The following is a 22,654-nucleotide window of genomic DNA, read 5'->3' as shown; positions in this document are numbered from 1 at the left end:
TCCTAGGGTCGAGCATGGATTTTCAAAGAAACATACCACGAAAAAAAAGAAGGGACTTATACACTGAGCTGGTATAACACCAATATAAAACAGCTCAAATCATACATAAGCCGAAGCTCTTCTGCTTTGCCATCTCAACAAGATCAAATATATATCCCATCTTCCAAATTCCGGCCAGTTCATTCCTACAACCTCTATATCTGTACCTTGGTGGCACTGCCAGAGCATAAAATCACCCAAACGGTAGACCCCCAACGTGCGCACCAGAAGGTCCAGCGGCGGAACCCCCATTGACTTCTGGTACGCGATCAGGTCTACAGTTTATCTAGCAGCAGTTCATCTTCAGATTCCAGCAGCCTGTAAAACTGAAATTACTTTAGTATATAATCTAGATACATGCCAACCTTTAGGATCAGCTATCTCTATAGGAAGGCACTCCCAAAAAAGCAACCGATAACCCGCAGAGCTACAAAAACGACCAATCCCTCCGGTGTCACTGGTGTTACCCTATCCTGGGCTCAGGTATGACTTTCGGGTTGGTTTTGTGCGGTGTTGTATCGAGGGATAGTGTACCACCTCATCGCGTATCTTAGGATCTGATGGGTTTGGTTGCTTGTAAGCACCCGAAGCTTGTAATATGTATCGGATAATGCCTGGCACTTGAGAGCTTTCCCTTTCCGTTTTAGTGCTCACCTCTTGCCGCTTTTCCATCACTGAATAAAACCGAGGACCTGAGTATTCTGACTTGATCACGCTCCATTACATAGGTACCTAGGTAGGGTTGAGCGAGTCACATAGCAAAAAAAACTCAAAAAGTGCCATTTGTCCCGAGTTTCTAGCCCAAAACTATGAATTATGCTTCCAACTTGGTCGGCTCTATTGAAGCTGTAGCTACCGTGCATTCCATACCCGCAATTACATGGCTCTGCATGAAGCACTCACGGCCTCTGATGAACCAGTAGAAGCTGGATATTAACATAAATACGCCCATAGCAGCAATGGCATAGTCTAGGCAGCGAGGAAACCATTCTGATTAGTTGAATGCTTGAATTAATCGGGCATAGGAATGCTCACTCATGGTCGATCCTGTCACCGAACGGGAAGGGGGAAAGAGGAAGAGAACGGTTGTTAACAGAATATACGCGATTGATACCTATTCAATATATTAGCTCGTCTGAGACATGAAGTTCAAGGGAACATCAAATGGGAAAATCATACAAGATTGACAGTCCATCCAATCACAGGATGCAGGCTCCATGGTCGGGCAGGAAGTAATTTGCGACCCCGTAAGCAGTGGACCAAGATTGGAACACAGTAGGATATGTCAAAGCATATGACGGTGGCGGAGCTCAGTGCGTTGAATGCACTAGACGGGTTCATAGGTTAGACCTCAGACCGAGTCTGGCGCAGGCAAGTACTCGAAGACACGATTGGGCTTACCTGGAAGAACCGAGAAAGATACACCCGCAGCAAATTACTGCAAATGCACTGAGGGCCAGGGCATTTAGAGGCATCCCTAGCGCTGGATGCACTTTAGTCCAGAGGGAAGAAAAGGGCAGGCCGGAGTCTCTTTGCTTTCGGTCAGTAGGCCCCTCAGGAAACCGGAGGAGTGCATTTTCCAAGGAAGATGGGTGCGAGGATCTATTCATACCTAGCCAGAGCGTGAACCATTCGACTACAAGTGGTCATTATAGCTATCACACCTAGTAGGAGGCACCCGATGGGGAAGCTGGTAGAATTGCTGTGAGCGACAGGATCATGATGTGGAGGAGAGGGCACGAACAGTAACAAGCAAATTGCCCCCGGTTCACTGTTAGTTGCATCAAAAAGAATTTGAAGTAAAGGTCCAGCACCTGAGCTGATGACGGTGTCTATATCGCGAGACACAAATAATAGGACAATAATGAAGATCAAGCTGGTGGCGATGCCAATTGCCACACATGCCATCATGATCACCGGGCCCTCGGTTGATGGTTCGGGGATCTCTATATTGTGAATGGAAATGCATTAGGCGAGGGAGGTCTTGCAGTAGAAAAGACAAGAAGCTTTACCCTCAATCATGTGCGCGACCGCATCCTGGTCACAATCAGCTGGGTCATAATTCAAGTAAGGCTCAGTACTCACAACTCCAATGAGACATAGTCCACCCTGAAGCAGCTGTAGATTATAGAGCGTCAGCTCATCAACTCGATAACAAGATACGGGTTTTGTGCATACTCCTAAAAGCCAGGCCAAGCCATCGGGCCCTAAATACCAAGAGTCAGCTATAGTGAGACCAGGACAGAGCGAGGCCCATTAAACTGCCTCAACCATCTGAAAAATAGGCACAGAACTTACATCCAGTCTCGTTGATGAACTGAGTGAATACAAAGCTGGGAGAGCCGTTAGATTGACCCAGGAAATGGAAATCAATAAAGTAGAACTATGTCAACTGAAACTTGCCTCGCAGAATTGTAATTCGGAGCTGCGCATGCCAACACAGTTATCGAAATTATGAAGAACCCACAGAGGGACCAGATCACTATGGTACCGTCAGATAATTCATGCATGTAGGAGCCCGTCACGGTGTGGATGGAATGATTTACAAGCCGCTTTATTTAGCGCGGATAGGATGCTATTCCAGACTGCGTTGACCAGAAAAGCTACCAGGCAAAAGCCGACATAGACGAGAAACACGTGCCATCGCTGCAAGTTAAAGTCCTAAAATAAAAGGTCAGTAAATGATCTAAGCCAATGTTCCCTGAAGATGACAGTGTGGCGACAAAAAGAAAGTTGAGCAAGAGAGCGGCGGAATTACCGGATGCACCAGAACCACAATGTTTGTAATAAGTTGACTCCCAAATAGCGAGGCCGTTGCGCTGAGACAGATCTGAGAACACCGGATAATTGTTAGTGCTGTCATATGCCTGCAGTAAGCTAAGGGTGACGGGTACCCATGCGGTGACATTCGCCCACGCAGTAAACCATGAGAGCACTAATTTGTAGTCATCCCAGGATACTGGTGATTCAGTTAGCGAGATGTGCTCTGGGAAAAGGTTATCAGGAACAGGTACCAGCTATATGAGAGGGAGGCGCATGATCTGTCAGTGGGCTTCTTATGCAGAAAATGGGGACAGTTTCCAGGGAAGTCTTACCAGCTACCCAGCGATATTGCCCCGCGGCACTGCGTCGGTCTCACTGTCAGCGTCGCCTGAATTGCCTTATTTTCCTCCATTTCAAACGGGGCGAGGAAGAACGAACGTTGGGTATGCCGATAGAAACTCCGCTAGAGAGGCGGCAATACAAAGAGTACAAAAGCCTGAGGCCAGGAGCCCTATTTCATGCGCGCAAATCAGCACTAGTAGTTTTTTTGTGACTGGAGCAGCAAATATTTTGTACCCCATATGATACTTGTTGGACCTCCAGATGTGAGGCTCAAGGGCAAACTCGAAGAAAAGGCTGTCCATGACTGGTGATTGCAACGCGCGTTGGTCAGCAGATGATAATGCCCCTGAAGAAGCCGTGTCATAACTGACTTACATTCAAGGTGATAAATGCCAAACCCAGTAAGGATCTACCGGCACGAGCGTCTCGTCAGTATACGTTCTGGCAAATCTCTTGCAGGGAGAGGGAATTCATTCACATTCGGGAGAATTTCTTCGCCGGCTGGGTCAAGCCAGCAAACTCCATCTCTGATCCAGGATGTACCTTGACCACGTCAAAAGGAGCTAAGGAAAGGGAATAGGATACAGTGATGAAGGTAAGGAATTGAAGAGAAAAATATCCGTCTAGAATGAGAACACATCGCTCCCTGGGATAAGATGTCCGTAGAGCTCACTTTATAGCTGGATGGCCGCGCCACCCTCTAAAATTGGCTTATCTGCCCGAAGTCTCACGTCAAATGCCACGGGGAGCAACGGAACTCTCGTGAGAAGGACATGAGGCGTGAATCGTAGCGTCTAGAGATAATCATTCACAGCCCATTTCCAGCCAAGTCGCCTCAAACAGCCGATATTCTTTCCCGAATGAATTGCATTGCCCATTCTCCCCCAGATAAACCTTACCCCATGCATCCACTCCAACCAATGCGCGGTTGACCCGCGCTTATCTGTATCCGTGAACTGAATTAGGTGGGTCTTCCCCACTCATGCAATCCTTCGGTGCGGGGATAAGGTTCATAGGACCCACTTGGGCATTGGTCTCGGCGCAAGAATCTTGGAAATTCAACGTTTGGCTCTTTGGCCAACCGTGCAGACTACCTAGATAGAGTATTACGGATGCTCACCTGGGCAGTTCCTGTCATGCCACTTAAGGTACTCACTCTCTTATTGACGGGTGAGGAATGGCTGCAATCCTCTACTTGCATAATCACTTATTGGTTTCACTAATGCTTCCATCACAATTTTGGCATATTCCTCGTCGAAGATAATGTACATAGCAGTGGAGACGCTCATTGCTGTCTCATTTTCCAGTGACCGTTTCTCTCTCTGACTTCTGTCACAATTAGTCCTATCTCCTCAAAGTCGCTCTCCCAATCTCGACAAATGACATACGAGAATTCCAGCCTCAACTGCCATAGAGATTCTAGTCATGGACACCTATACTGGTTGGTTTAAGCCTAACAGAGCATGAATCGAAACCCTTGTGCCTCCATCGCGCGAGGTACGCAATATGGCCCTTGTTCCTGTAAGTCCTGACGGGACCAAATCAGCTGCAGTAGTCGCTCGGTCTGTCGATGATTTTCAAACCCGTACTTTTGTACTACAGCACCTAGGTACCGTAGGATAAACGCTTGGTCAGCGGGAGACTTCACACACGGTGCCACTGTTGCAAGAGGCCAAGCTAGCACTGTGGTTGTGCTGGACTGAACCGGAATGTTTCGAAGTAGACTAACGATATTTGCCACAAGCACCTCCGTTTCCGGATTGTCAGAGGTTCCGGGATCGGCTTGCGACAGGAGGACTAAGAGAGCCTTTTGGTAGACGCGCGCGATCGCTGAATTTTCCTTATCCGCACCCTCTGGCACCCAAGATTGGATGTAGTTGTAAAGAATGTGGTGTTCGTGAAGAGTTTGGACAGAGGAGCCAGCTTCACTAGTAAACTCATCGTATAGACGACGCGATACCTCTGTTGCTTTCGGTATCGTACGAAACATCTGGGGGGCACACCCACATAGAACGCCCGTTGCAGGGACAGCGTTGTTGACTAAGGTTTGGAACGCGAACTCAATGTCCCCTTCAATCATATCTGGAGACTCCATCGAGCTAGTGGGCAGGAGCGACAGAATGTATAGGTAATGTTCCGCTAGGAAGCCGAGCAATTGAGAATCCTTGCAGTAGGCAAAGGCTCCTGAAACTAATTCACGACACGCCTGGAGATGACAGAAAGCATGACCGTCGGAGTCTGATTTGGAAACCTAAACAAACGGGATAAGTAGACGCTCACCTGGATCGAAACTCCGGCAAGTGTCATTCTGCTTACCTCTAAGGATATCAATAGAAGCACAGTGGCGAGCAGCTCCGTCCCTCGATCAGCTTGATGCTCGACATGGAGCGTGAGTGCATGTTTTAAACTGCGAATTGCCTGGGCATAATGCTCCCACGTGGCTTGGGCAAAGGAAGCAGAATGCTGCTGTTGATACATTACTCCGCTAAAGGCAATCATCGCCTGGAAGACAATGTCGCTGGCAGCGGCCAAGGGCATAAGAACATGAATGAAAGGATTTCCTAACCCATCCTTGATTGACAATGTCTGTGCTGCCCTAGAGTAGAAGAATGAATAGAGAAAGTTTGTCTTCGCGTTGGCGAGCTGTGGATGAAGCGCAGGCGCCACACATAGCGCCACATTTTCCGGATTTGCGCTCTTTGAGGCTGGAACAAGTCGTGTCGGCTGTTGACTTGTTCTGGAGACTCTGTCGTCCGAGTTATGGGGCCTGCTTGTGTGCGACCCCGAGTCCCATGCGCAGAGGAGGACATTACGAGCACAAGCCACACAGGTTGGCTTCCGCTCGTCGCATTTCTTTCGGCGCAGCTTGCAGGGGATGCAGCCCGTGCTCCGTCGGCGAGGCATCAGGTGTACGTAGTATAGCAGATTTGATCGCCGTCAAACCAAAGAACCTTCAGTCTTCCTCGAGGGCTGTCGCTCAAGATTATATCCCTAATGCTGGGCTGACTGGCGGACACGATTACGAGTCATCGGTGTCTTCCTTTGTCTTCCCGGGAGGATCACGCGGGGCTTGAAATCAAAAGCTCTGGCGCCACCTACTTACTAATTGTAGTCGGGAAAACAGTGTGGCTGTACATAACCAGTTCTTTGAACAAGAAAGTGCATTCAATTCAGACTACCAAGGGAAAAGAAGAAAGGATTGGTGAGTTTCGAGTATGGGGAAAGTGGATGACGTTCAGAAGCTGCAAACATTCCAAACACTCCACAACCTTATCAACCAAAGGCGGGGGAAAGGACAGAACCGACGGACTGGATTCAATCGTAACGGTGAATCATTCGGCTGTTAATGTATATAAAGGGCGATATTTTACAACCTAATATATCAACAATAAGCTAGGATAAGTCCTTGTTATATGTGTTGGTTTCGTCAAAGGCGCTTCGCTTCTTAGGAGCACGTATCCTCCGATAGGGGAATTCAGAAAGTCAGATCTTGTATACTGTAGATGTATGTACGAGTCCATAGCACCTATACTCCGCCGTACACGAGAACTCTATACAACATGTGTAGTGATAAATATTCGTTTTACTTAACCTGTCCATGAGGATGCCTCGAGTCCATCAAGTCTCTCCAAATGCCAAAACATTTGAAAGCCTACATTGAATACGAAGAGAACTCCCATTCTAGGGGCAACAGACTAGAGCTATTTTTTTGATATACGAGAAGCAAGTTCGACAGATTATTTATTGCACCGGGTAGTCAAATTAAAAAGTTGAATATTCCCCTGCTCTCACTGTCGTCTCACATATCGGGGATAACACCCTTCATTGGGGGGCCGGTCTCGATCTCCTCGTAGTCGTCGAGTTCAAGGAGAGCCTCTTTCAAGATCGAGATGCCTCGGCGTAGATCTGCTTCTGGGATGTTCAACGCCACGCCCATCCGCACGCGATCTCCATCTGGGTAGGTGAGAATACCCTTGTGGAGAGACAGCATGCTGAGTCGTCGGGTGGTGAGCCTCGGGTTACCAGTACGTTTCAAGTAGAGGCCTAGGTCAGCGCCCCGGTTGGTGACATAGTCGAGCCACGGCATGTTCCAGTCGGCCGTTTCTTTCTTCCAAACCTGCCCAATCCAGGTGGCGCGGTCGACGAGTTTCTCCTCGTCGATGATCTTCAGCGTCGCACGAGTGGCAGCAATAGCTGCCGGCGCCATACCAAAAGTCGCTACTGATTCGTAGCCGCCCACGAGATCCATCACCTCGTTGTTGCCGAAGATGTATGAGGCTGGATAAGCTCCTCCTGTGATGGACTTCCCCATGACAACCAAATCGGGCTTGTTCTCCAGCCCCATCCAGTCAGAACAGAGGAACTTTCCCGTCTTGCCCGTCCCCATTCGCACCTCGTCAGCAATGAAGAGGATATTGTACTTCTTGCAGAGCTGGCGCACGCCGATCACAAAGTTGAGTTCCTCCTCGAAGGATCTACGCCGCTTTGTGTTAGCTTATTGAAATGAAGAATGCATAGCATTCTGGATTAAAACAGTTTTTGAGAATCATGGAATAAAAACTTACGGTCTCTTTCCATGGATACACTCCATGATTATCGCCGCCACATGCCCGTGGACGTCAGCGAGGACTTCCTCAAAGTCCTCCAGATGACCATACCGCAGGAGCTTTCCGGTTGCGGGATTGGTATTGCGGAGATTTTTGTTTGCGATGCCGTAATCTTCAAGGAACAGAGATGGCCAATAGTTAGTTCTGCTGCTAAAAGATGGGTACTCAAAAACAGGGACGAAGAACGAAAAGGTAGCACAGACCTGATGACTGGCCCATATCATTCATTATGGGCCAAATTCCGGAGCCAACGCCGTGATAGTTATCCGAAACCCCGAGCACAAGGACATCGTGCGGCGAAATGCCCTTGACTTTAATGCCCCATTTTCGAGCAAATTTGACGGCCGCATCGGCACCTTCAGTCCCCGAAACCATTCCTACCATCTTGTCGTAGCCGAACCGCTTGCACATATCCCGAGTGAACTCAGCCCAATCGCCGACTTTGGTGGCGATGTTGGTGAGAGTGACTTATTGTTGGCAATTTCAGCACAGTCCAGTTACTTTGAGGGACTCTGGCTAGGACATGTGGACCAAAGGGCAAGCACTTACTGTTCTGCATAGAAATAGTCATTTCTTTGACCAGTTCCGGGTGACATTGGCCCAAATTAGTCGCACTCAACATGCAGATAAAGTCGATGATCTCCTTTCCATCGACGTCCTGGTAGTTCGATTTTAGCTTCACCGATATGACACGCCCAGGAAGGGGCGGCGAGGGGGCCGGGCACTTACCTTCAATATAGAGCCTTTGCCGCTCTTGATGAAGACTGGGAGGGGGAAGACCCCTCCGGCAGAGTGCTTGCTGTCGATCTCAAGGAGCTGTTTTGTTTTGGAAGACAGTCGCACAACTTTACCTTCATTCTGCCGTCCTTGGGCCATGATGTCCACGGATGAGATTCTGCTCGTCTAGAGCAGGAGACTTTATAACAATCGTAAACTAACCAACTAGCTATACAGACGAGTCTGTTGTGGATAGAGTAGGGAAAGATGAGGGAGGAAGGGGTCTAGGGAAACGGGGGAATATATAACCTGTATTAGATATCCCGCGGCTTCCCACCGGTCTATCTTTCTTTGTGACTTCATCAATCAATGCTTCCAATCGGAAATGGCTCGCTCGGCATTACATTCCTCATTTAGACGGAGGCATATTCTTTCCGACTTCTTGGCGTTATCAGTCTGCCTGGGCAGCTGAGCTTAGTTATGGATCCGAGAAGTGCCACACTGAGGGTACCCTGTATGGAACAACAACAGAGTGGGTGAGTCTTTTTTTTTCCCGATGATGATGCCATGGGTAGCAAGGTGGATGTACTTTGATAAGCGCGGGTATCCCGCTGATTGGCTGCCACAGTGGGGACAATTAGGGTTAGGTTTGGCGCTAGCGGCGCCGATCCGGGGCCGCGGCTTACGATGAGAACCTTCCAAGGTTCCTTCCAAGTTTGGAATCAAAAGGCCCCCGGGGCCTAAGTCGGCAGATATTCACACGCCCGACTGACAGCTCACTCGTTAACCACAGTCACTGGCGTTTCCCCCGTTCTACCCCTCACAAATTGTCGGATCGAGCGCGGGGGAACCATACTGATACGTAAAATAGTGCAGCCGGAGCAGGAGGTCCGGCAGTGGGCACGGGAAATGAGACCGGAGAATGAGTGACCAAATCTGTTGAGGCTTTGCCAATTGGTCATTCGAGGTAGTTCACGCTCGGCTGTTTGAGTTCGCAGGATGTACCGTCTTTCCGGAGCGCATTCCCTATAAATCTAAGTGATTATTGATCTTCGGATATCCCGCGATATTCTGACGCTTTTCTCAAAGGGATCTCTAATAACTGCAATTCTTCCTCCTGTGGAATTGCTTATTTATTTCTCTTGATATCATTCCCTTCGATATTTTTCTCATTACATTTACGTTCTTGTCTCATTTTCAGTCGTCTTGCAACGTTACCTTTCTGCTACGATGAGTACTACAACGGCTGGTCTGGATTTCACAGTAAATATACTACCCCTCCTGTTCCTTGCCCTCTCTCCCCTTTTTACTCGTCTTTTGCTTATATAAATGCACAGTCAAGATGAGGTGGGCTAAAAATTTTTCTAGAACTTTCACAACATCATCAATGGAGAACTGATCTCCACTGCTGTGACTCAGAATGGCATTAACCCGGCCAACAAAAAGCCAAACTCCCCGGTCCCTGTTGCGAGTCACGCCGACCTTGACAAGGCTGTCACAGCGGCTCAAGTTGCCTTCGAACAGTGGTCACGATATCCACTCGAAGATAGACGTAGAGCTCTCTTTGCGTACTCGGATGCACTTAACGCCGAGAAGGAAGCGTTCACCAGTCTGCTCACAAAAGAACAAGGCAAACCTCTCTCCCAAGCGGCTGTTGAAGTCGACATGGCGGTAGCATGGATCAAGGGTCTGGCGAGCTTGGAGCTGCCCGAGGTCGTGCTTGAAGATACACCTGAACGAAAGATTGTTCAGCGATTCACTCCGATCGGTGTGTCGGCCGCAATTGTACCGTGGAACTTTCCAGTGCTCCTGGCTATTGGGAAAATTGTATCGGCACTGATCACCGGTAACAGTATTATTGTTAAGCCGTCTCCTTTTACTCCATATACGGCCCTCAAATTAGCTGAATTGGCAATCCCCTTCTTCCCTAAGGGTCTTTTCCAAGCTCTCAGCGGGGATGACCAACTCGGCCCCTGGATTACTATGCACCCGGGAATCCGAAAGATCAGCTTCACCGGCTCGACATTGACGGGGAAACGAGTTAGTGCCGCGTGTGCCCAGAATCTCAAGCGATGTACCCTCGAGCTAGGAGGCAACGATGCCGCTATCGTATGCGAAGATGTGGATCTTGACGCCTTGATTCCGAAGGTAGGCGCATGGGCTCCACGAGATCTCGTGCCAGCAGCAGCTAACTTGAATACATTTCTAGATCGCCCCACTCTGTTTTCTGAACTCTAGTCAGGTGTGCATGATGATTAAACGCGTCTATGTGCATGAGAGTATCTATGAGTTATTCCGAGACAGACTTGTCGCCCATGTCAAAACTCTGCCAGTCGGCGACGGAGCCCAGCCAGATGTGTTTTTCGGGCCGCTTCAGAATGAGATGCAATACCACAAAGCTTTGGATTTGCTCAACTCCATCTCTACGGAAGGACTTCGTCTAGCGCTCGGGGGCACAGTCAATGAGTCGGGTGGATACTTTATTCATCCGACGATTATCGACAACCCCCCCCGATACCGCCCGTGTCGTCGTCGAAGAACCGTTTGCTCCTCTTCTGCCGCTGATGAAATGGACCACGGAGGAAGAGGTCATCGCCCGCGCGAATGCCGGTCCGACCGGCCTTGGCGGTTCGGTCTGGGGTAGAGATCTCAACCGAGCCCAGCGTCTCGCAGCTCGCCTCGAGTGCGGCTCTATCTGGGTAAATTCTCACTTCGCCGTCGCGCCCCATGTCCCATTTGGCGGTTGCAAGGAAAGCGGGACCGGTGTTGAATGGGGAGTGGATGGACTTAAGGCCTACTGCAATTCCCAGACCGTTTGGGTTTTCAAAAATGACTGAAGTTTGTATTGCCATGTTTCTCTGTGTGTTATCGTCTGTAGCCGGCGTTAGATTCTCATTCTATTTACTGAACGGCGGCTAGGGACAACCACCTACTAGGTTGCAATAACGCGTATGCCATTTTCATTGGTCCTCTTTCCGCTATAATGTTAATATTACGGCACGAACGGCCAGCCTCTAGTCGCGTAAAATCATTGTTCATATAATACGCAAGTGTAATCACACTTAGAGTGGCTGGCTGAAAATTTGAAGCGCGGCGTATGGCTGACACAGTAACACAGTACCCAGGTTTCATATCCAATAGATTGAGATACTTGATTGACTTGATCGGCATGATATGGGCTTATGGGCTCATTCTTAGAAAGTGTTAGTTTGCGAGGTGAGCTAGACTAGAATCGACACTGGTAACGAATGAGACACGCACATGACAGAATCCATAGATATAAAGTAAATATTCTTGCCAGGATTATCTTTATATAGCGTAAGCATAGCCTCCGGTGTGATAACTAACGGGATATCCTTGGTAAGACTGATTTAACGGACTGGCTACATGATATTGCGAAGCTGTAAAGCCAACTTGCCATATGGAATTGCGGCGAAGGAAGGGAGGCCGCGAAAGGTAAATGGGATGGACAAGGTCAAGTACATCGGGGTGATGCAAAGGGAAGCTACTCGAGATCCCTACCTACCTAGGTAGTTACGTAGGAACGGAAGGAGCGATTGATGTTGGAGCTTGGTCGGTATACACATCACTTGGGAAGGAGCTTCCAAGGTTGTTAGCAGATACTTCATAGTTAATGGTCTAGAAATATAAGGACATTTATAGACATAGCAGGTCGCTTGCTATTGCATTGGAATCTAAATGTAAATCAGAACAGATCATCTTGATTTGGCAGACAGCAGACTTGACTGAATTGCTTGTGAATTAATTAATTAATTCTTCCATGAATCTATATCTGCTCCATCCCTTTTCTTGGTGTTTTGGAACCCCCGTTCGGTCTTAGCTATAGTTGGCACTGAAACATCATCTTTGATCAACCGAGCAAGTCCACTGCGCTGTTTCGGACAATTTTAGGGCCCAGGACTGCGGCCAACTCGGCGATGATTCCCTTGATAGACATTGGCGAAGTCATTGACATGGTTTCCCATTTGACCAGATCCTAGTTAAATTTAGTAAAGACGTCCCTCTTGCTCAAGGTTCGAGAAAAGATAAATGCATACCTTCATGTGAACATAGTTGTCGTTGAAGAACAGCAGCCAATGATCTAGGTCCAGTGCTTCCACTTGGGGGACAGTAAGTACACCGGGCATGCCAATATCAAAGAGGGAAACCTCCTCTAGATCGACGTCAATTTCCGGGGCCAGAGGCGCAGGGGAGGATGCTCGGTCCCGAGACATAGAGACATAGGAACGGGAATTAAGCTTCTCCGTCAATTCGCCATCAAGAGGGTCCCAGTCGCAGGATTCAGGGTCTGAGTAACAGATAAAACGGTCAGATGTCGTGCACAACTTTTCACGTAGTACAAATGAAATAAATTAAGACTGAGACACGAGTGGAACCTACCAAGGATGTACTGGGGGCGGAAATTGGCCTTGTAGCGCATCTTCTGGCAGGAGTGAATGTAGTACCCTATATTTTGATTGTTAGAGGCGTACCAAACTAGGGACCAGTTCCACAATTGCGACCTACCCATGTAGTAGTACATGTACTGATTCTCGATTGCGAAGGCAATTTCACGCATGGCGCTCAGCTTGCCGATCTCCCATTGCTCATAGGCAGGATCGTAGCTGTGTGGTACTGAATATCAGCTTATCATATATTTTGCTGGTTGGAGTGCAGTCAGCATCAGCTTACAAGACATAGACGGAGCTGACGCCGCTGGGGACCAAGTCCAATACTGCAACAGCAATGAGCTCGCCATCCAGACGATAGCACTGATGCCAAGAACCGAGTTTCTTCTCGGAAGCGTTGGTAGCAGTTAGGGGATTCGGAGTTCGCTTGATGCCTGAGCATAAGAAGCGTTGAAAGTCCTTGGGTTTCCAGTGAGAGACATCCTCTTTATGGATGGCCGTTTGGTACTTGAGGAACAGCTGGAACTTTGCCTGAGACACAGAGTCACCTTCAATAGTGACTTCAAAGCGGTGCGCTGGTTCGATAGGAAGCTTGGTAGCAGGGTCAATGGGCCGTTTGATGTGGTCGTACTCGCTCTGGTGGACAGCTGACAGGAGGTCGAAGTTGCACTTGCGGTGCTTTTTCTCTCTGTGCGTTGATTAGCAATAAGCATATAATCTGATATCAAATTGGCAGATATAGAGTTGCATACTCGCGGGTTCGCGGACAAAGCCGGGCTGCCTTTCGCATATACTCGGGACCTAGAATGAACTTGTTCCACTTGTTGATGGCCTTGCGCTGATCTCGGCGGGGCCGATAAGCGGATGCCTCTAGTCTCAGCGTGTAGTGAGGACAACAAGACCGAAGCAGGTTTTGTTTGTAATAGAGGTTTCCCGATCTGAGGATGTCAGTATGGTCTGATGGAGCACAGGGAAATTAAACCTGGGGGCAATCATACCGCCTCCACCCGCCATTGATCAGCTCGTCATAATGTTCCGGGAGTACGGACGTAGAGCTGGTGTAGTACGATGCACCTTTTACGTGTCAGCATCCCTGCCTAACTTGCTAGCCCTGAAAAAAAAAGTAAAAAAGGACCAAACACAGCAGGGGTAGGGGGCAACAAACTTCCATCTTTGGACTTGCAGTAACCACACGAGTTCTTTTGGTAACCTGAGAGGATCACAACGCATTAGTCTCTGCATGAGAGGGGGTTGGACGATCAAAGAGCATTGGGCGTTGACACCCCCGCCAAATTCCCCGAAGTGGTAGCGCCCTGGGCCAGTGGAAGCGCCACGGGGTAACAGAAGCCTATCTCAGTGGTTCCCTGCAGGAGAGTGGGACGTACCTAGTGGGCGGAACAGCGACAGCTTTCGCGCGCGTTCGGCGTCAACTTGTTGCATGTTTAGATTGGATATGTGTTGGCGGGCACTGGCGTGCACTGGCGAGTGGATGTGAGTTGTAGGAGAAAGTCAAAGGTGAAGTCGGAAAAGCCGGGGTTAATGTAGTAAATATTGTATCTCTACGGCAAGGGGAATATACGGTTTATGTGTACTTATGTATAACATACAACATACATAGTTACTTCTATAGCTTTTCAACTGTATGTATCTTATGTCTCAAGCCACAAGGCCGATCCTGTTGTTTCTGGTCGAATCGCCCGAGTTTTCCCCCTTCTCGGTACCAGCAAATCCCGTAGGTTTTAAAGAGGCTCATTAACCGACGCACATTTAGACGTATGAGGTTGAATTATAGGAATAGTATTTGTAGATTACTGTAGAGTATAGTAAATTGTAATAAAATATAGTAAAACATAGCACAATACAGTCGATAATACCAAATATAGAATCATCTCAACTCCTTCGATCTAGTCACATGACCATATATAGAGTGGAAAAGGAGAGAAGTCAAGGTCATTGAACTGCTTGTTCTCACTTTAGAATGACTCTAATGACTCTAGTGATTATAGTATACGATGTAACAAAGACAATTAATGTAAATATGCAAAGAAGAAAGGAAAATAGTAAAAACGTGAAGGGAAAAAAAAAAGAAACGTACCTTGACTCTTCTCCCGGACTGCGCCGCCGTGCCCCTCCATTCCCACTTCTCATCTTTTCTCCATTCCTCAATAACCTCCCATTTCTCAGTTCTTCTTTTGAAAACCATGCCTATTTTCACTTACCATTCTAATCCCCCGTCAGGCATGAACGGGAAGACCTGATCTCCATTGCCTACCTCCGCAATATCCTAAAGGAAAAAAAAAATTTCCCTCCCCGACCGCCCTCGCGCTGTACTCCCGCTCATCTACCACCGAGACACCGGGAGCTTCTTCTCTCACCTCAGAGACCTAACAGGCTCCGAGGGAGCTTGCGAGAGCATCATCTATTGGCTTTCCCTTGACCTTTTTTTGACATCCTTGGCCTTTACACTCTTTTTTTCTCTCTTTCTTCATTTCCCGGGACTTTTCAACCCCACCAAATCCTGGAGTAAAACCAAGGATATTCGATTGTCTATTACAATGGCGCAAATACGGTCTATGGAAGCCCGCGTTGGGCGGAAAAACCAACGTGAGTTATTGCTGAGGTCGCTTTGCGGCTGCGCACGTGGGGGGAACCCGTCCCCCTTACGTCTACACTGTCCCCGTGTTTCCTGACTCTAACGGCTTGTCCTAGGCTACGGCTCAAAAGGCGAGCGACTGGTAGCCGGCGTTGTCCCTATTTCCGCCGACAAGACCAAAGTCCTCATGATTCAGTCCGCGGGACCCGGAGGTTGGGTGCTCCCCAAGGGTGGATGGGAGCTCGATGAAAAAACCGCCGAGCAGGCTGCATGCCGTGAGGCCTGGGAGGAAGCCGGTGTCGTCTGCATCGTGATCAGAGATCTCGGACTCATCCCGGATATGAGACCTTCCGGCCTTCTTACGGCGCAAGCGCCCAAAGCGTCATACCAGTTCTTTGAAGTCACCGTCGAGCGAGAGGAAACCGAGTGGCCCGAGATGCACAAGCGGAAACGACAGTGGGTTCCGTATGCACAGGCTGCCACTGCCCTCGCGAATCGTCCCGAGTTGCTTGAAGCATTGAATCGCAGCTCATTGAAGCGGTAGCCCCTATCGTATGCACATCCAGTTCTCTCGCACATCGAATACTCTCCCCTCATCATTCTTCAACATATACGTGCTCACTACTATGAGAGAACACTCCCTGATAACGACTCGACATGACCAACTCCAAAAAAAAAGGTGGCTTCGTCGCTTCTACTATTGGCTTTGTCTACCTCTTACCCTTTCACCCCCTTTTTTTTGCATCTTTGACGGGCTGCCGCTACCCGTCTGCTGATTCATTTGCGAATGAACCGTTTGAGCCTGTGTTTTGCTCTGTCTCCCTCTGATAGACGCCTTTTTGCAAACAGCCTTGAAGGCTTCGGGACGTTCTTGCATTGATACCGGAGGATACCTTATTTTATCAAATGTGATATCGGACTACTTTATCTGAATCCCATTGCTTGCACTGTTTCACTTGCCAGATTTGAGTTCAGCGTACACTTCCCTTAGTTCTAGATACCAGTCTTTTGGATCCAGTGTCGATACCCAGCAAGTGAATCAAATCTAAACCACTCCCTTCACTCTCTAATCCGAGAAAGAGAAGAAGGGAATGAACAGAGAAGCCAAAGTATTCCATTGCAACTGTAAATGTAAAAAAAAAGAGGCGACTTGATATTGGCACTTTTCACTTAGAGCGTGTGACCCGATTAGGCAAAGCGCAAAAAGCTGTCTCCGAGGGAGCAAATCCGCGTGCCCTCAAGCCAACAACTTCGCGCCCGAATCATCTACCACCACAGTTCTCATTACCTTGTCATTCGCCATTGCACCCCTCAATCTTTAACCTATAACTCTACTTTTATGACCCGCGGATAAACACCAGCTTCAGACAAGGGTGGCGGCGAGCAGCGCTGCCGCATACATACCAACATGGATTACGAAATGGACCTCGAGCCCACAGGGCCCCAAGTGACAGTCCGCGAGGTAAGACGAGACATCCAAAAAGCAGCAGGACAAAAGACTCACAAATATGTCAGGCGGAACCGTACCGCGTCGACTTCAGACTGACCGCGGTCGACCTCGCATTCGCCAACTCCCTCCGACGAACCATCCTCGCCGAAGTGCCCACTCTGGCCCTCGATCTAATCGAAATCGAAAGCAACACCTCAGTCCTCCCCGATGAATTCCTCGCCCACCGCCTCGGCATGATCCCCTTGAACTCGTATAACTGCGACCAAGACCTCGACTACACACGAGACTGCGACTGCGAAGACCACTGTGTGCGCTGCAGCGTGACGCTGTCTCTGCACGCGCGCTGCGGCAGCGGCATCATGTCCGTCTACGCGCGGGATCTGATTGTCGTCGGCGAGCGGATCAACGACAAGATCGGTGATCCCGTTACCACTGACCCGGAGAACAAGGGACCCCTGATTTGCAAGCTGCGCAAAGGGCAGGAGATTAAGATGACTTGTTTGGCGAAGAAGGGAACCGCCAAGGAGCATGCGAAGTGGGCTCCCACTGCTGCTGTTGGCTTTGAATATGATCCCAACAACAACCTGCGCCATGTGGACTACTGGTATGAGCAGGACGCGGCGAAGGAATGGTATGTATTTTGAGTCTTGACTTGATATTCACGAGGTTGCTTCGACCTATCTGCTAACAATGACTTTTTATAGGCCCGTCTCTGAAAACGCTGCGTGGGAACCCGCTGCCAACCCTGACCAGCCCTTCGACTACGATGCCGAGCCTAACTGCTTCTACTTTGACGTCGAGAGCATCGGCAACCTCGAGCCAGATATGATCATCCAGCAGGGTATTGTGTCGCTGCAACGCAAGCTCGCAACCACCGTCTCCGTGCTCTTGGGTGAAGGTGAAGATGGACACGGCGGAGCTGCTGAAGATGCTGAGATGATGGGTGCCAATGACCCCGATGCTTACGAGCCGCCTGAGGGCATTGACGGAAACATGACTGCCTACGGAAACGGTGCGGCCAGTGCTTGGGGCGCTAGTGCACAGACACCGTACGGTGCTACGCCTTACGGACAGAGCAGCTATGGGTACTGAACGTGTATAACCCAAGAAAAATAGAGCTCGAGCATGCGCAATGGAGTTTTGATTTCCTGGTGAATTGGGGCGCACTTTGGAGTTTTCCGTTCTTTGTATCTTTTGCTGTGGGGACGGTCTTCTGATACTAGAGAATGACTGGTCTCTGGATCTGAAATATCTACTCGTTGGTTCGGCGAACCTGAAAATACTAAATATTATGGAACTTTTGCTAAAACTACCAAGTCACTCATCCGAGTGCAAATATCAATGCCCTTAAACATAGTAAGCACGAATACCCGCATGCCAGCCCATGTCCTATGCCTGCATGAAACAAATCGAGGAATCCGCATACCCATAGTCCCGATTCACCCAAAGCCCTCTTATCCTAGCTTCTACATCTACATGGCTGGTCTAGGACTAGGCGGGGATCTATTCTGGTCTATCACTCTTTAATGCTCCCTCCAAGGATTAGTACGTATCTAGGTATCTTTGTATCTCTGTACTATACACATGTTTGTGTCCAAACGACGACTGAGCTCAATATCGGAGCAAAGATTGGGCCAGAGGTCAAACTAAGTCTTAGTATATGTTATCAGATGCAACTACATAGAAAGAGACATGAATATCAAACACATGTATTTTCAAATTCTGTTAACCATAGTCCTGCGTAAAGCAATAAAACATCAAGCAAATTCTGAAAAAAAGCTGCTGAAATGCCCATCCTTTCCCAACGCCTGGCATGCCACAGATGCGACTATACAAACACAACCATGCCTCGCTAAAATGCAGAATGTAGAACACAAAAGACCAGCAACCTTCAAAAACAATCTACTCCATCAGCTCAACCGGCGGACGAGCAGTCTTAGGCGGCATCTGGTTAACCGCCATCTCAATCGGACTCAACGCATCCATATCAACATCCTCATCAATATCCAGCGTCATATCCTCAACCATGACAGCCGGAAGATGAGGACTACCACCATGGTCCTCAGGATTGTAGATGAGGGTGCTGCTCCTGCTACGCTGCTGGGAGCCGGTTGCCGGCCAGCTGGGCGTACGCTTGTCAGAGGAGATAGAGACCGGTGTCGCGGGGTCGGCAGGTGTCTCCTGCATCTGGTCCGTCTTCAGCATGGACAGTGCACGTGCCAGATCCGACGCGTGGACTTCCTTGTTGGGCGGGTCCTCGTTGCGCATGACCCATCCGTGTGGCGGGCTGGGCGGCGGTGAGATAAAGAACATCTTCGAGACTTGTGGTGCTTCGAGGAGTTTGGGGCGGCCGCCGTCGAGGAGTGCGGTCGGCTCGCCGAAGTAGATCCGTGGGTGGACGTCTCGGTTTAGGAGACGCTTGCCGTCTAGGAGCTGGCGCACTGCTGTGGCGTCCGTGTCGTTGTGGAAGGAGCACACGATGCGGCGCATGGAGGGGAGCGGGGAGAAGGAGTTTAGGGGAGCCACGGCGGTGATTTGGTTGCGGATTTCTTCCAGTGCTGCGGGTTGGAAGACGAGTAGATCGTGGAGATTGGTGATTAGGAGGGTGTTGGAGGGGGGTGTTGGCTGAGAGACTGTGGGCATGTTGGCGATATCGAGGGTTAGGGATGGTCGTGAGGTGTGGGATGAGCGAGTTAATGTGGGTGATGAAGCCAGTGAGTGTGGAGGTGAAGCTGAGATGGCCATTTTGTATGTGTGTTGTATGGTTTGGGGTTGTTTGTTGGTGGATAAGGAGAAGATAAAGGAGGTTGCCACCGGATAAGAACTTTAGAGATAATGGTTCTAGAATTTCCAACAAAGGCGAGAATGATTCAGAATGGATGAACTTGAAAGATGAAAGACTCAAAGAACTCCGGATTTGCCTCTCTTTAAAACAGACATTTCCCCAAATTAAGGCCGGGAGGCGCAGCTATCGTCATCCCTGCACTGCCTCTGCCATTCCACGTCTCTCTCCATGTATCCACCTGTTCCCGGCTTAGGCCTAAACTCTTTCAGATCAAAGGGCCGTGATCGACTATATTTTATTTGATTTTATTTGATTTTATTGGAATTTAGCAAATAAACTATAACGTTCTCGGCCAGAGTGCTGTGCATGCGCCACAGACGCCACACATTGCTTTCAGTCGATTTCCCCCTTTGACTTGCACCAGCCACACCCCGTGACCTCTCAACAAAGCTCCGCCCCTTTCTCAACCGGAGCATCCGATGCAAGCAAAGGAGGAGTACGATGCATACAGCGTTGGACGGAGTACTCCTGTACAAGGCTATCATCCTTATTGTCTAAGCCCCCATTGGCTTGTACATTTTATCATTCTGCCTACGCCTTTAAGACCTCCACTATCAAGCATTGCCACCCACAGTTTCTTCCCAAGCCTTGCATAACAAAACTGGGGCTTTGCAATGGGAAAAGTCTGGGATTAGACATGTTTGATTCAGCCCTAAGGCTACTCAATTGTTTATTTATGGAGCATATACCCAATTGATTCCCGAGACATGGTGAAGAACAAAGCAGGCTATGACACTGGCACAGGTCTTTGTGGCACATCCCGGTCCACAAGCCTCGTGCAGAAATTTAGATCTTTTGTCCTATCAGTTGTACAGAACACCAGATTCCAGCTTTGTTTAGGCCGAATGTCGCAAAATCCACTTGTATACGTCGCTTTCAATAAACAGGTCTCTGAAATGTCTTGCGAGCTGAAAGTACCAAGAAATAGTGACATAGCATAAAGACAATCCGTCCATGAGCTTAAGCTGCTAAATCGACATTAAGCAATCAATAAATCTACTCTACAACTTGCTTCCTTGGAGCTGGATCTCTACATCTCTCTTTGTTTCCGGTCCAGCAAGGCGTACCTGTCGCTGCGCCCCTTCCAGTTGTTCAACAACAGCGGTGAACGCAGCTTCAACATCGTGTTCCGATAGCCATTCCGTATTTGGCCTGCCAGCCATTCGAGCAACAAGCGCAGCATCTTCTTCGCGTGTCGCAAAAATAGTACCTTTCTTGTCGATCTGGCTATGCACTATACCTAGCAACCGAGCTGTATGTGGCTGCCTGGTTTGACTATACAGCCCCAACGCTTTGTTGATATTTCCAGCTGAGAAGGTGGCTTTTCTCGAAGAGAACACTTCTTTGAGTGCAAGGCCAAGAGCGAGGGAGTCGTCTAGTGCCAGCGAGCCTCCGGCTGCGAAAGCACCGCCGTGAGCATGGGCTGCGTCTCCGACTAGAGTCACTCGTGACCCAAAGACCCAGTTTGGGAGGGCATCTCCCACGAAATTGGGATAAAGATTTGTTGATGGTGTGAGCTCTGTCAGGGCTTTGACCGTGGGATTCCAGTCCTGAGCGCTGTGAGTCTAATGGGTTCAGACAGGTCAGTTGAGAGCGTACCTTGTATCTCTCTCTTAAAAATTCCACACTGCCAAATTGATCCCACGAAATGCTTTTCTCCACCTCCTCTGCTGAGCGCGGGTCATCGTATGCTCCAACGGTGGTGTACTGGTTCTTGCCTGGGTCTTGTCAGAGCTATTCAGGCATGAAATGCTGCTTCTTCCACTTACCAAGCCGAGACGCAAAGAAGTTGTCTTTAGGACCCCACTGTCACTATTGTTAGCAATAATTCTGACACCCTCCATACAGTGAAAATATACCCAGTGTATCGAATCAGCAGGCAAATCAGGGATCTTGCCCTCTACCAACGAAGCATCAAACGTCGCCCTCATGAATACCTTCCCACCGAACCGTAGCTTGTAATCCGGGATGAACGATTGTCTGACACTCTGAACTCGAGTTAGCAAGAACGCAATTCGAACCAAGGTTATATCACAAACCGATCGAATCCCATCTGCCCCAATGAGGATGTCTCCGTGGGCACTACTCCCATCCTCGAAATACAACGAGACACCATCCTGGTCTACTTCCGCGCGCGCAATCCTCTTACCCAAGTGGATTGACTCTCTAGAAACATGCTCAAGCAGAGCAGAGTGTAAATGACCGCGGTGGAAGCGGGTAGTACGATGACGGGGATTAGGGACGTTAGTGTGAGTGTCTATCGACACGACCTGGTCCGTTTTCCAGTGGCTATTTATCTATCTTTCAGCATGATAAGCAATACAACTGGATTATATGTAATGGATTCATACCGGAATATCTGCGGGATGCCACTTGGGCCTCTGAACCCGATTTCGTCTGTTAAGGCATTGTGTACGCCGAGTTTCTCCAAGGTGCGCATGCCCTGGTATTTCACATTCATGGTTAGATAGTCCAATTATTCAAAATAATGCGTAAGGTCCCTACATTTGGACTGAGCGCAATGCTAGCTCCTATTTCCAAGAGCTCTGGAGCCTGTTCATATAGCTGGATATCCAACTTTGGAAGAGTTGATATGCGTGTCAGCGATATAGCGGTTGCAAGACCTGCGATGCCTGCGCCAGCAATCAAGACGCGAAGGGGTTCGCTTTTTACTGTCATCTTGATATAATCGGATATCCGTCGATCTAGCACAAATCAGTCGAGATAAAAAGTTACTTCTGGCAAAACCGAATTCTTTTTATAGTTTAGGTCTATCGCGGCCATGGCCTTGGAGCTTGTGAGCACGCCAACAATGCAGCGCTGACGCAACCCCGCAATGGCGACTTTAGGCGTGCTTTGGAGTCAAACTCGCGTTTGTATAAGTGAAGA

General features: G+C 48.9%; 9 protein-coding genes across 9 annotated transcripts; 3 read left to right on the top strand and 6 right to left on the bottom strand.

Moving 5' to 3' along the window:
* Positions 1–853: 853 nt before the first annotated feature.
* On the bottom strand, positions 854–3,446 carry N7519_003617 (putative GABA permease; the record flags this gene model as incomplete). Its single annotated transcript, XM_057290395.1, is given in 15 exon segments — positions 854–1,029; positions 1,075–1,153; positions 1,219–1,366; positions 1,441–1,641; positions 1,652–1,985; positions 2,052–2,076; positions 2,125–2,157; positions 2,218–2,246; positions 2,338–2,356; positions 2,424–2,521; positions 2,586–2,700; positions 2,798–2,869; positions 2,880–3,056; positions 3,241–3,313; positions 3,379–3,446. 15 exon segments carry the CDS (start codon positions 3,444–3,446, stop codon positions 854–856), a joined length of 1,647 nt encoding a protein of 548 aa, XP_057151597.1.
* A 1,151-nt stretch (positions 3,447–4,597) lies between these two features.
* On the bottom strand, positions 4,598–6,048 carry N7519_003616 (Zn(II)2Cys6 transcription factor; the record flags this gene model as incomplete). The annotated part of the gene is made up of 2 exons (XM_057290394.1): positions 4,598–5,395; positions 5,461–6,048. 2 exons carry the CDS (start codon positions 6,046–6,048, stop codon positions 4,598–4,600), a joined length of 1,386 nt encoding a protein of 461 aa, XP_057151596.1.
* Positions 6,049–6,943: 895 nt separating this feature from the next.
* N7519_003615 (putative acetylornithine aminotransferase) lies at positions 6,944–8,627 on the bottom strand (the record flags this gene model as incomplete). Its single annotated transcript, XM_057290393.1, has 5 exons — positions 6,944–7,619; positions 7,710–7,863; positions 7,955–8,218; positions 8,301–8,409; positions 8,481–8,627. The coding sequence occupies 5 exons, from the start codon at positions 8,625–8,627 to the stop codon at positions 6,944–6,946; spliced, it is 1,350 nt and encodes a 449-aa protein (XP_057151595.1).
* Positions 8,628–9,698: 1,071 nt separating this feature from the next.
* On the top strand, positions 9,699–11,305 carry N7519_003614 (aldehyde dehydrogenase family protein; the record flags this gene model as incomplete). Its single annotated transcript, XM_057290392.1, has 4 exons — positions 9,699–9,731; positions 9,837–10,616; positions 10,678–11,010; positions 11,051–11,305. 4 exons carry the CDS (start codon positions 9,699–9,701, stop codon positions 11,303–11,305), a joined length of 1,401 nt encoding a protein of 466 aa, XP_057151594.1.
* Positions 11,306–12,339: 1,034 nt separating this feature from the next.
* On the bottom strand, positions 12,340–14,317 carry N7519_003613 (arginyltransferase; the record flags this gene model as incomplete). Its single annotated transcript, XM_057290391.1, has 9 exons — positions 12,340–12,465; positions 12,527–12,777; positions 12,870–12,935; positions 12,996–13,093; positions 13,161–13,565; positions 13,630–13,815; positions 13,876–13,951; positions 14,013–14,087; positions 14,263–14,317. 9 exons carry the CDS (start codon positions 14,315–14,317, stop codon positions 12,340–12,342), a joined length of 1,338 nt encoding a protein of 445 aa, XP_057151593.1.
* Positions 14,318–15,432: 1,115 nt separating this feature from the next.
* On the top strand, positions 15,433–16,014 carry N7519_003612 (NUDIX hydrolase; the record flags this gene model as incomplete). The annotated part of the gene is made up of 2 exons (XM_057290390.1): positions 15,433–15,481; positions 15,587–16,014. 2 exons carry the CDS (start codon positions 15,433–15,435, stop codon positions 16,012–16,014), a joined length of 477 nt encoding a protein of 158 aa, XP_057151592.1.
* An 864-nt stretch (positions 16,015–16,878) lies between these two features.
* N7519_003611 (DNA-directed RNA polymerase II core subunit RPB3) lies at positions 16,879–18,012 on the top strand (the record flags this gene model as incomplete). The annotated part of the gene is made up of 3 exons (XM_057290389.1): positions 16,879–16,932; positions 16,986–17,551; positions 17,625–18,012. 3 exons carry the CDS (start codon positions 16,879–16,881, stop codon positions 18,010–18,012), a joined length of 1,008 nt encoding a protein of 335 aa, XP_057151591.1.
* An 810-nt stretch (positions 18,013–18,822) lies between these two features.
* Positions 18,823–19,665, bottom strand: cbpA (putative calcineurin binding protein; the record flags this gene model as incomplete). Its single annotated transcript, XM_057290388.1, has 1 exon — positions 18,823–19,665. One exon carries the CDS (start codon positions 19,663–19,665, stop codon positions 18,823–18,825), a length of 843 nt encoding a protein of 280 aa, XP_057151590.1.
* Positions 19,666–20,766: 1,101 nt separating this feature from the next.
* On the bottom strand, positions 20,767–22,444 carry N7519_003609 (uncharacterized protein; the record flags this gene model as incomplete). The annotated part of the gene is made up of 7 exons (XM_057290387.1): positions 20,767–21,315; positions 21,365–21,483; positions 21,535–21,571; positions 21,625–21,753; positions 21,805–22,054; positions 22,117–22,208; positions 22,271–22,444. The coding sequence occupies 7 exons, from the start codon at positions 22,442–22,444 to the stop codon at positions 20,767–20,769; spliced, it is 1,350 nt and encodes a 449-aa protein (XP_057151589.1).
* Positions 22,445–22,654: the final 210 nt, after the last annotated feature.

Source organism: Penicillium mononematosum, assembly GCF_028829835.1.
Source record: "Penicillium mononematosum strain IBT 11891 chromosome Unknown utg000002l:1.0-8112719.0:1.0-8118358.0, whole genome shotgun sequence".
NCBI classification, from domain to species: Eukaryota; Fungi; Ascomycota; class Eurotiomycetes; order Eurotiales; family Aspergillaceae; genus Penicillium; species Penicillium mononematosum.
Note: the sequence above shows the minus strand (reverse complement) of the source record. Positions and strands in the feature narration are given on the sequence as shown.